This window comes from Sturnus vulgaris, chromosome 6 (assembly GCF_052056855.1).
Source record: "Sturnus vulgaris isolate bStuVul1 chromosome 6, bStuVul1.hap1, whole genome shotgun sequence".
In the NCBI taxonomy this organism is placed as follows: domain Eukaryota; kingdom Metazoa; phylum Chordata; class Aves; order Passeriformes; family Sturnidae; genus Sturnus; species Sturnus vulgaris.
In genome coordinates, this window is record NC_142248.1 from 28,571,189 (window position 1) to 28,584,183 (window position 12,995).

Sequence of the window (12,995 nt, forward strand, 5' to 3'; positions counted from 1 at the left end):
TTTGCATTAATGGTGAACAAAAATGCCTACTGCCTCAGGTTTTCTTACATCTTAAAAGCACTTAATGCTCAGAAGGACTCAGAATTGTTACACTGCTATATGCCATGACTGTTCTATTTGTAGTGTGTCAAAGTCGCATTTCAAAAGTAATTTAAAATCAACTTTCATAGGCACTTAGATATCTGAGAACTAGCTTACTAGGCATTTTAAGTATACTCTTTGGCTTTATCTGCATTTTAGGCAACTTAAACGCCTAATAGTTTTCCTAGAGCTGCTTGTCCAAGAACCTTAACTTTTTAGGTTCACAAGTTTCAATATTTTCAACTCACCAATTCATAGAAGATAAATGAGAAAAGTGTAAACCCTGCTTAATGAATTTACTAATAATCAACTTGCTCTTCTATCTTTATGGACCTTTTGGGAAGAGTCTTTACACCACAGCAGTCTTCTGATTACAGTTTGAAAATTAGGATCCTGTAACATTTATTCACCTATGAGTATAGTAGTCATGACTGATTACTGTAAAAGAAATTGTGAAATTCAGTTTGTCCTGTTAATTGATGAGATCAGAGCTATTCAAATATCTTTCCTCCTTATGGGCTTATTGTCATAGGCTCCATTATCAATGGAGCAATAGATATCCTATAAATCTGTGATTTTAGGGAGGAATTCCATCCAGTACTCTAAGACTAATGATGTTTGAGTATTTAAAACAAGGACAGCAGGCACAGTTCATGAATGGAAATAAATTTGGAGATCTGTGGGGAGGAAAGGGTTGGAAAAGAGAAGTGTGGCAAGAAGAGAGAAAAATAAATTGGATTAGAATTGTTTTCATTCAGAGACAAATCTTTCACCAGGGAGATGTTAGAAAACAGTGTCAGAGAATTCATATATTTGTGCTTGTTCTGGTTGTTTTTTGTCTGCTAAAGAAGTTAAATTTTCTCACAAGATAACAGAAAATTGTGAAAGACTTAAAAGCATTCTTCTTATAGGCTTGGGGCCTCTTTGTAAGCAGGGAAAGGAGATAAGAGATTGTAAAACACAGCCTGGTGAAGATTTGCACATGTTCCAGGCCCCCTTTGATATGTAAGGCAGGACCCCATTGTGTTTTGCCCCTGCTAATTTGAGCTTAGCAGTCTATGTGTCTCTACTTGCTCTTTTTGAATCCTTCCAGCCATCAACATGATGGAATAAATCTACTCTGTGCAGCTCAGCTGTGTGTCCTGGTCGTCTTGGTGTTACATACATTTATCCATGGCACATAAGATCTTCCTCTTTTTCACCCAGATAAGATGACAGGCCACATATTCAGGCCAGTCAAATGCAGGAGGCACATTTGACTGGACTAGAAGTAGGGAAAATTGGATTTCTGTCCTCATTTTTTCTTAAGTGTAACGCTCACTTCTGTCAAATCACCTTTTATTTTTATACCTCTCTCATCTATTTTGACTAGACACTTCTAAGCCTGGCTAGCTGCTCCACAATGGCTCTTTTCTTCCTTCTGGGCTTTAAGACACCTCTGTAACACAAAGTGTAGGATGAAATGCAAATATACAGTATATATTAAAGCATACTTCTTTTTTAATCCCAACATTAACAGTTCAAGAAAATTGAACAGCAGGGATATAAACATTTTCCTAATGTTTAGTTGAATCATATTGATTCCCTCACTCACATTATTTAAGATTTTCTCTCATTACTGTACTGTCTCATCTGGCTGTTTAAAATATTTTATTTCCAGATTAATTAATTATTCATTTGCCTTTTTAAATCAGCAAATTTCCTCTCATGGCCCAATTACTTAATAAATCAAAATTGTATCTCATTACATTATTTTTTATTTTAATAAAAATACCATCTGTCGATTTTGAATTTTTATTTCCAATACTTTCATCCAAATAATTTACACAGAATACTATGAATAGCAACATCCCAAAACTTGATGACTCTCTGATACTCCAATGTATTCTCCATCTCCAGGCTAAAGGCTAAACTGGAGACTCTTTCCCTGGAATATGTTTGGTCCATGGAGGAGTATCAGGCCAGGAAGCTCACAAGTCCAACATTTTGAAAGTAGTCAGTGATGGAAAAAATATGTCAGTTAATGTTTATGAAGCAAATTCCACTGTTGGGAATGTGATAGCTGCATAACTAATAAAATCATTGGAGAGAAGCAAGAAACTGACACTGAGAGGATTTCTTTTAAATACAGAAACACAGCTACAGTTCAAAGTAGCTGACAGATGTGAAGAATAGTTGAATGCAGCACTACAGTAGCAGTACTGTAGCAATTAATGACATCAGTTTAACATGCAAGTAAAAGGTAAATCCTCATTTCCCTGCAATGTTTTAGTAAACAGAATGAAAACTTGATGACTTGAAAGGTGAAACAGAACTGTTTTGTCAGTACAGCAATACAAGGAGAGATGAAGTCTTTGTACCAGTGTCTACATCATGATTTATCTACTAACTTCTGTCTCTTTTCCCACTTTTATTTCTTAGACAACTTGTCCGGGTTGATTTTATCCTATTAAAACAATTCCAGAGGTAGTCTTAAATCCCAATTTTGTGATTCTTATATTATATAGGTTACTTGGCACGGTTAGGCCATGATAAATTAAATACAACTGGTTTCTGCCCATTGAGTCTCTTTCTCCAAGCAGCAGCTGACAGAATGAGAGGACACAGTCTCAAGCTGTGCCAAGGGAAATATAGGTAGGATATTAGGAAAAGGTTTTTATTGAAAGAGTGCTAAAGTACTAGAATGGTCTGCCTGGGGAGGTGGTGGAGTCACCATCCCTGGATGTATTTTAAAAAAGACTGGATGTGGCACTTGGTGCCATGGTTTAGTTGAGGTGGTAGGGTGTGGGTTGGACTCGATGATCTTGGAGGTCTCTTCCAACCCAGTGATTGTATGATTCTGTGATTCTGTGATTCTGTGATTCTGTGATTCTGTGATTCTGTAATTCTGTGATTCTGTGATTTTGTGATTCTGTGATTCTGTGATTCTGTCTCTGTCCAGTAGCAGCACTTATTTGACTGACTTAAGGCTGGAACATCACTCACAAAACCCGCACCTGCACCATGCCATCTTAATCTGTCATATTTATCAAATTTCTCTATATAAGTCTGAATATATAATATACAGACTCATTGCTCCCCTGCTAGTATCAGGAGGAAGCCTGGCATCATTCTTTCTATATGGTTTCTATTTTAAGAAAGGCTGAGGGTTGTTTCAGCAGTGTTATGACACCAGTGTCCAGAGCTGATTTAAGGTAAAGAAATAGAAGCAGACATGCAAAACCATCCATATCCTTCTGGAAACAGTAAAGAGTCCAAGAAATCAAAAGTGTGCATGTGATGGGGAGGGCTTTTTTTAATAAAACATGAAAATTAGTAGGTCTATTGAATCTACCTCAATATTGAGAATTTTGGCAGAGTCTGCTTGGTGCAGCCAGAGTGCTGACTGTTACAGATAGAAAAGAAAGAAATCTACTAGAAAATAGAGGAATGAAAAATATTGAGGGAAATTGTACTAAGGGAAGAGACAAACATTTCAGAAAAATGAGGAAGAGTCACGACTCCAGGCAATGATGGTGGTGGCTGAAGGGACAGCAGCCCCCCCAACACTCCTACAGAAAGCACCATCGTGGCCATAGCTGTGATTAGTGTCAGAATGGTTTTTCAGCCTGTGCAGACTAAAAAGCCATTTGCAGACCAAGCTGTCTCTTGGGTAGAAGTATTTAAAGACATAAGAGTAAACAGAAGATATACAGAATGAAGTCTATGTTATGCCTTGCCTTGTTATACAGCAAAGAGATATGCTAACCTCTATACTGCCGGCCTTGGGTATGTAGTGAATGGTGTGTCCATTTCAAGTCTCAGAACAAAGTTAATTTAAGTGACTAAGTTCTGTAAGTGTTCTGAGTTCTGTAAAAGACACAGGAAAAAATAATACAAAATACTGTCAGACAAGAAAGTAAGCAGAAAAATTGCACATGAAATTATAAGGTGCATAGATCGGTATAATTTGATAGGAGTATTATATACAAATACTGAAGGTTTTACTTTTCTTCTTTTTACACAACATTGCAGACACAAAACCCTCACTGTGTTCAAAGTAATAGCCATTACAGGATATTTGTTTTGATTTTAGGACCATGCAGACAAATGATCCATAATCAAATTTTAGGTACTTCTTGCCCCCTTGCTTCAAAAGGCCAGTCCCCAGGATGGCACCTATTCAGATGATAATACATCATTGTAAGAGTGCTCTGATCTTGAGCTAATGCTGGCTAGTACGAAAAGCTTGTTGCAGGAAATGTGTCCCTGAAATTTCATTTTTACATTGCTGATTTCTGTTGTGATAAGTTATTAAATATTGATTATCAATGTTCCTCCCTTTTTACAGTGAAATTCGTAATCTTAGAAACTTGGATTACATAGATCCAGATGCCTTTAAGAACCTCCCACTTTTGAAATACCTGTAAGTATTTAGCACCTGTATGTGGTGGTTTGTATAAATTTCCTGAAATATTCTTACTTAAATCTCACAAGTGACTCTTTACATTATAGCAGTTTTGTAAGTTTGCATTTGATTTTGGAACTGATTGCTGTGTTTTTCTCTGTTGCTTTATTCCAAGGACAAAGCCAGCAAGGATAGGGGTTGGAACTCTTACTACTTTTGTGAGAAAGGAAAACATGTTCACAAATTCATCAGTAGTTTTCCCATTTGTCATATCCATTAAATATCTAGAATACACTAATATTCCTTGACAAAATTCCACAGCTAGCTCTTTTCTTATGCTAAGTGCTGTCTTACTCTATTTTTGTAGGAAACAGTGGGAAGAAGGGACACAACAGATATATACACATCTTTGGTATTCACTAGACATTTGCACAGGGTTTTAAAGCACACCTGTCAGCCAAATGTGAATAGCTCGCCTATAGACACCTGATTTCACATGACCTCTATGGCAGAAAAATCCTGAAAATTTCCCATGATTTTCTAAAGAAACTTCTGTGATTTTGAGTAATATTTGGAAGTAAAGCTTCTGTGTGCGTGTGGTGGGGGCAGTGGCAAGGAGGAGAGATTTGTCCAGGTTTTTCCTATAGATGTGAAAGCAATAAAAAAGAAAGAAGTAAGAAATTCCATTTCAGGAGAATAGTTTTAAAAATGAAAAACTACAGTTATTTTCACTCTACAGGAGTTCATAAAGAAGGGACTTTATGCATTTCACATTTTAAGACAGTTTCCCTTTTTAGAGCTTTATGAACAGCTCTTAGCCTCAGTGAAAGATAGAGGATTCAGGGGTCCAGACTATTAACTGAAGCAGCCTTAATTTGTCAAGTTAAAACAAACCAGAGTTGTAACTATTTCCTTCCTATCAACCTCACAAGATGCTTCTCTCTGCAGAGCTGCCTGCCTGTTTTATTAGTCTATGTTCTCATTTTTTAGATTCTGTAATTTATCGTAAGTCTGGTATTTTGAATTTTTTATATTGTTCTTGCATCCTTCTGTTTTGGATAGTTGAATATAAAGGATTTGATTGACAATAGAGAGGATGCAATATCCATCCTGCCTGTTGAACACTTTAAATACATTGTTCATTGTTGTTCAGTGATGCAGTAATTCTTTCTGTTTCTCCTCTCTTTCAGTGGTATTTTTAATACTGGACTCAAAGTTTTTCCAGATCTCAACAAAATCTATTCATTTGATGTGAATTTTTTGCTGTAAGTATCTGTCCTCACAGCTGGTTTGAATACTGGCATCCTCAGACCACATGAAAATGTATAATGAGGGTTTCCGGTTTTGAGAAAAATATCATTTAAGTTTGACAAAGCAGTTTTCCTCAAGCAATATTTCAATGATCATTAGCACCAAGTCACCTAACATTTGACCCGAATTAGAGACATGGACACACAGCACATTCATGATGCACAGCTTCTAAAGGCCCTTTGCTTTTATTTTGTTCTTGGTTTTGCAATGGCTGTGCAATACCTGAATTAATATGAAGTCAGAATAGTGTGACACACGGGATCTAGCTGGTGTACATCCTGCTAACATCAAGTCATCCTATCAAAATTCTTCTAACAAATTTGTGTTGGCATGGTGAAGCAAACTGTGGAACAATTTCTTGGAGAATGGGAATGCAAAGGGGGACAAGGAGGTTTCCCACTATTTTCCTTATAAGAATTTCAGAAACAAAGAGTTCTGCTTTGAACTCTAAAAATATGCAGGAGTTTCTTGGTATTTAAAAAGCACAGACAGCATCCATCTGTGTTAATCTAAGTCAGAATTTTGGGTTGTAATCAAGCTGAGGAGGAAGAATAGCTCAGATGAAGACTTGCAGGATGACACAAGGTAAAAGTGTCTTCTTGGTCCCAGAGAGGAGTTAGAAATCTTATATTGTAGCAGTTTTCAGCTGGAAGAGGCTTGAATGGTGGATGGGCTAGGCAAAAGGCAATTAAAAATAAGAAGTGTTATGTTAGAAGGTGATTTGCAAAGTTGTGATTGATGATCTACTGCAGGCCTTGTTTCAGTGCTGCTAAGCAGTGTTTTTGGTCAAGAAGGGTCAGTTCCCACTGCATTCATGGTCTGCCACTGGCAAGATGAACCTCAGAGCAATAGAGAAATGCTGCTTGTTCTGCTAAAAAGTGTAGACCTGCAGGAAACAATGAGATCTTCCAAGGATCTTCTGAGAGATAAGCTTTGTTCTAACACACATTCACCTTGGCTGTAGGATTCCAAGACTGAAACCTGAGTCAGTCAGAGCTCTGAATGAGATATAATTACATCTTAAGAACTATTAGGGAGACTCCCAAAAACTAGAAGGGCTCCAGCTTAGACTGAAAACTCTGTTAGATCTACTTCTACATAGCAGAGAGAACCAAGAATGGAACAGGCTAGATGAAACAAAGCAGTTTATACAACCATGTGTGTTCTTCCAACTAACTCAGTGCCTTTCTAACTGGCAGAAAGCCAAACATTGTTTTACTTCTGCCTTGATATTTTTTTTAATAGCAATAACTAACAAAAGATAAATATAGGTCTTATATGCTGCATAGAGTTTTTAAATAATAGATACATTTTCGAGGAAGATAGCTCTATGATATGTATTTCTCAATACTGCTATTCAATGAAAGACTTTTTGTTTATTCCATCAAGAAAAGAAATGCTCTTGAAAAATAATAGATTTCTAAATAATGAAAAAGGTATAGCTGGGGGAAACCCAATCATTATATTACTATTTGCCTTTGAGGTCAAGCAACTTACAAGTAAACATTTAGAAAAAATGAACCAATCTGCAAAATGTCAAGCCCAAATAACTTGTGGTGGAAACCACCTATCAGTGAAAATTACTTGGAATGAAAATCGTTGTGGTACTGTTCAGTGTTAGCACATATATATGCATAAATGTAGCACAGAAAAGAAATGAAGTTATTTCTGGCACATGGGGAATTGTTAGGACTTCTCAGCCCATGGACTTTATGAGTGGGCCTTATATTAGGCCGTACCTAATCTGCAAGATGAAGAAAAAGAAAACTTTGCACAATATTTTCATTTCTAGATTATTATATTATTCAGGAAAAATCAGGAAAAGGGCAATCAAAGACTTTGCTCTGCCCTTTGTTTCTACCAGATTTTTCGTCTCTCCTTTCTCCAGTTTAGTAACAGTAAATCTCTTTAGCTTTCCTTTCTTCCTTTTGTTACAACAGAATTTTGGTCTGAAGATACATAGTACTTATTAAGACGGCAGAGTAGCAGTAAAAAAAAGTATTTAAGAAATGAATAGTGAAACATTCCTTTGGACAAGAGGTGAGAAGAATTGGTAAGTTACTTCACTTACTGGTGAAAGAGATGTGCTAGATGCACTTCTGTAAAGTAAAATGCCTCTGTCCTGAATAATATGTTATATTGGATATCTTATCTGAATTTAGAGAGCAGGATTTCAGCTCTAAAGCCACGTGGGTTTTTCAATTGACACTGTAGCTAATTCTTACTCACTCTGCCTATTCTCTGGCTCATGAGACCAGGGACCGGTCTGTGCCACTAGCCACTATATCATCACACAGGTTATACCTCACCAGAACTACAAAATCCATTTACCTCATGAGCTGTCTTTCTGGATGCGGGAATATGCTCAATCCTTCATCCTACATGTATTTTCTGACCTTAGCTATAATTAAACATGTTATTATTTTTAAATTATGTATTTGAATGAATGAATGTAAGTTTATAATATAATAAATATGAAAATGTTACTTATTTTATAGTATATTAATATTAAAATACATTAAAATTAATTTACATAAATAATTATGTTTTAAACTTTGATTTATTATCAAGGCAGAGAACAATTAATAAGAAAGCTTTTCTCCAGACACTCTGTTGGGCAGATGTTTGATTGAGATGTTTTGTCTCCTTTTTCAGTGAAGTTGCAGATAATCCTTATATGACTTCAGTGCCTGCAAATGCTTTCCATGGGCTTTGTAATGAATCTCTAACCCTGTAAGTTCTTCCAGTTTAAGTCACAAGGCAATTACCTCTCTGGTAATGCATATGGTAAAATGTTTAAAAATAAAATTATTCCTGTCCTACTCTCTAGTAGTTTGCAACAGAGAAACACCACAGACAATATCTATATTCTAGTTTGCATAAATTCTGAACTTTTACAGCTATTTGAATCAGTCCTGCTCTTTCCTTTAAACTGGCTTGACTATAGTGGTTTTGTTTTTCTATGACCCTAGTGCCAATGAATGTTTATATTTGAAAATAAATCAAAGGAGGAAGCCTGCAAAGTTGTCCCCCTTTAAAGCTACAGCAGGGTTATAACTGTGCCTAACTTTTTTTCGACCTGAGTGGTGCATACCATGGAAACTAATGGATGGCAAACATCAGAAGAGTCATATTTGAAAGAAAATTGTTAAATAAAGTTCAGTTATGCAAGTCAGTCAATGTGAGCCACAAGAAAGGGCTGATGGGAGTGAAATTACTGCAATGAGTTATGACCTGACCTGGGAGGAAGAGCATTAGAACGTGAACAGATGAATTCTAAAGAAATTCTAAAAAAAATCCTTTTTCTCTAAGGGAGTAAAATAATGAATTCTAAAAATTTAAGGCATGCCTGATAGTAAAAGCAGACCTTTTTTCTAGTTGTTAGTTCCTTTAGCCTTCCTTAATCAGTCCTAGCAGAATTTTGTTTCCTTGCTTTTAGTTTAAGTGTGGGAAAATTATAGCGAAGTGGTTTAGTTTATCATTTCTGTAAAAATAGGTAGATGGCACACCTACCACATGGTATCCTTGATTCAGGTGCACTCAGGAATGCTTCTGGGCATTTGTTTGACCTGGCACAGTAACTACTGCTTCTTCATGAGATTAAAATTAACCCATTCATAAATGTGCTGTTGCAAAGAAAAATGATGCATAAGATGTTAGGTATTCATATATTGAAGCAGCCCGAAATACACTGATGTAATTTCTTTTTTGTTTGCAGTAAACTCTACAATAATGGTTTTACCAGTATTCAAGGCCATGCTTTTAATGGGACAAATCTGGATGCTATGTAAGTAGCAGGTAATTCTCTTCTTTCAGAAGAAAAACCCCAAACGTCTCTGCTTATTTGAGGCTCTGAAATATGTATTTTAATTATTTTTAAGGAGGAAAGAGAGGATGTTAATTTCAGCCAGCAATAACAATATCATTGCTTAATGTCTTTTGCAGTGTGCTTTCATTTAGTATGTGTATTTATAGCTCAGAAATAAAATCATGGCAAGTAATCCCATTGTGAGTTTTATTCTGGTTTGAAGCTACAGTAAAACTTTTGATCAGTAACTTTTCTAGGACAATTTGGGAGATAATTATGCTTTTCCTTTTTTACAAGACTGTTTTAGTAAGTGTAGGACTGATGGTAGCAGTTCTTTCACAGGTATCTCTTACCTGCAAAAAGGGAGTGGAGTAAGGTGCAGGGAGCAATTCAGAGGAACCAGCCACTTACACTGGAAATGAAATGCACATCTCAAAAGCATGAACCAACCATTTCATATTTCCCTGCAATTTCTTATTGAATTTTATAAAAAAATAATATTTATTGAGTGAATATCCTTTTTACACCATACCCAAAATCATCTGCCTCAATCATTAAGAGTGAATAAATCTGAATTCTAGAGACTCCATTCATTTTGCAGAGCTTACTCTTGCCTACAGAGGCTTGACCAAAGAGTCTGTCACTCATGAGTAAAGAGATTTCTTCATAGTGGGCTCTTAAATTAACCAGAGAGATATGAGGATAGATATTATTATTTTTAGTACTTTATTTTAAATTAGGCTTAAATTCTATAAGAATTCCATAAGAGCATCCTTCACAAGGTCCTAATCTTCCCAAACTGCCTATTTTAGCTTAGCAGCTAGCTAGATTTCTTAAAGTCTGAGAGGTTTGAATTAAACCAAAGATCTGGAATAGATCTGATTTTATTCACATTATTTCAGTTACTTTAAGCTTTCACATGAAAAAGGAAGTTTTCCATGAGGACACAGTGTTTGTACTAGTGCCCACAGAAATTGCAAGATACAAAATATGGCAAAATAAAGCCAATGTCTTGACTGAATGCCTCTAAGCTGTATGTAGCAATACCTTCCAAGCCTTAGCCAATATATGAACTGTGTTGTCTCTTCCGTTTCTTATATTTTGACAAAACATGGGTTGCACATTTTTGAAGCAATTTTTCCTTATGCTTCTCTCATCGTATGCAGGTGCTATTGCTTCTGTCCTCTTTAGAATTCTTCTTATCATTATTAAAGAATCAAATGAAAATGTAGTTTTAGAAGATCTGAAGTCCTAAACATCTACTTTATTGAATTGGGAAGTAGAAGAGCAGACAGCATATACTAGCCTCTGTAGACACTGCTTATTTTTAGGAAAAAAAATAATTGTAATTAGTACTCTTTAAAAAGATATTTTTTAAGGCCAAGAGACAGAGATATCTAGACAGACTTGAGAGCTGGGCAATCACCACCTATATGAAATTCAACGAGAACAATTGCTGGATTCTCCATCTGGCACGGTGTAATCCTGGTTCTACATTACAAAGTGGGAGGCTGAAGAGCAGCCCCACAGAAGTAGATCTGAGGATCCTGGTCACTGGCCAGTTGAATCTCAGCCAGCAGTGCCCTGGCAGCCAGGAGGGCCACTCGTGTCCTGGGGGGCATCAGCCACAGCATGGCCAGCCAGGCAAGGGAGGGGATTGTCCTGCTCTGCTCTGAGCTGGGGCAGCCTCACCTCCAGTGCTGGGGGCAGCTTTGGGAGCTACAATATGAACAAGAAATCAAACCCTTCAGTGTGGCCAAAGGAGAGCAGTCAAGATGGTGAAAGGCCTTGAGGGCAAGACTTAAGAGGAGTGGCTGTGATAACCTGTCCTGCCCAGCATGGAGAAGGGCAGCATGAGGGGGAGACCTCGTGGCAGCCCACGGCTCCCTCAAGGGGGGCACTGGAGGGGCAGGTGCTGATCTCTGGTGACCAGTGATGGGACACAATGGAACAGAATGGACCTGCGTCAGGGGAAGTTCAACTGCACCTTAGGTGAAGGTTCTTCACCCAGAGGGTGGTCAGTCACTGGAACAAGCCCCCAGGGGAGTGGTGACAGCATCAAGACTGTCAGAGTTCAAACTGCATCTGGATGATGGTGAGAGTCACGATTTTGTTCTTCGTTGTCCTGCAAGGACTAGGGAGTTGGATGCCATGATGCTTATGGGTCCCTTCCAACCTGATATGTTCTATAATTTATGATCCTAAGTGAATCCTACCAGAGACTGGCTATGATGCACTAGTCAATCAAATTTAAAAAGAAAAAAATAAACCAAAACAAAACAGCAACAAAAAACCAACAGAATAACTAAAACTAGATTTATGTTCATGGGTTTATCTACCAGCAGTAAAAATGGTTTATTACAACAAACACTTTTCTCCTAATTAAATCATATGACATTTACTTGGAGCAGAGCACTACTCCAGGTGTACAAGGCAAACTGGGGAGTTGAACATGAGCAGCAAAGCGTTTATCTTTTTGATAAACTACACTGAAATGTCTAAACTAATTTTCTGAAGTAGTTTGGTTACCATATGACAGGATAAAGTATAATTTTGCTAAGTGCAAGCTTGGAAATTTGTTGTTTCTAGCAGTGACATTAAGTTTATGTAAGAGGCAAATATTTAATTTTCTCTATTCTGACAACTCTAATTTGAACTCCTGTTTATCTACCACTGTATAGTGAAGGAAGTACCAGTTTTTCTCCGTGTCTGATCTAAGAGCATTTGAATATAACAAAAATAGGAGCAAAAATAAACTAATAAAAAAAGGGTGAGGGAAATTTGAATGTGTTTTGAATGATTATCTCAAGGACTAAAAATAAGTAACAAAGCAAAACAACCAAAAACAATAGTAAATTTTTGGCAAATTATTCAAAGACTTCATGTCCCATCCATAAATCAGAAGACGTTTTGGGAATCTCAGAGGTTATCTTCTACTATGCATTATGCTTCTCTACCACTCTTGCAGTATTAAAACACCTAAGTAATTAAAGGGGGACAAAAAAATTAATGCAGGTATAGGTGAAAAAACATGGATTAAGGATTTCCATTATCATATTGAATAAAAGCACTAACTAGTTGATTTTGTCATCCAACAAGGACTGGTGTTTAACAGCAAACCCCAGTACTGCTGTGTAAGTTTTATAAGGGCAGGGAATTATGGAATCAGAAACGAAGGGCTGAATGACACTTTTACTGAAAAGCATTCATCTGATAATTGAATCTCTCATCTTAACCCATCATTGATGTCCATAAACTGCATCACTCCTGCAGAGTAATGCTGCTGCACAAATGTTTATTTCTGTAAGGTAATTGGTGAGGAAAGAAGAGTTTTTAAAATATATTTTCAGTGAATGGCAAAATATATTTGCGACGAGCTTTTACAGATTTAATTTACTGAAGTGGAAA

At 36.7% G+C, this 12,995-nt stretch overlaps 1 protein-coding gene across 3 annotated transcripts in view; it reads left to right on the plus strand.

The window, feature by feature from the left end:
• TSHR (thyroid stimulating hormone receptor) overlaps positions 1-12,995 on the plus strand; it is a 49,118-nt gene that overhangs the window by 19,294 nt on the left and 16,829 nt on the right. Inside the window, exons 1-5 of one of the 3 annotated variants that reach the window (XM_088167437.1) lie at positions 1,783-2,715; positions 4,412-4,486; positions 5,659-5,733; positions 8,435-8,512; positions 9,498-9,566. In XM_088167437.1, the coding sequence (XP_088023563.1) occupies positions 2,675-2,715; positions 4,412-4,486; positions 5,659-5,733; positions 8,435-8,512; positions 9,498-9,566 (338 nt within the window). In that variant the 5' untranslated portion in view covers positions 1,783-2,674. Of the gene's footprint in view, positions 1-1,782; positions 2,716-4,411; positions 4,487-5,658; positions 5,734-7,571; positions 7,833-8,434; positions 8,513-9,497; positions 9,567-12,995 lie in introns of those variants that run through there. The other 2 variants (XM_014869836.2, XM_088167438.1) reach the window with 2 other exon arrangements.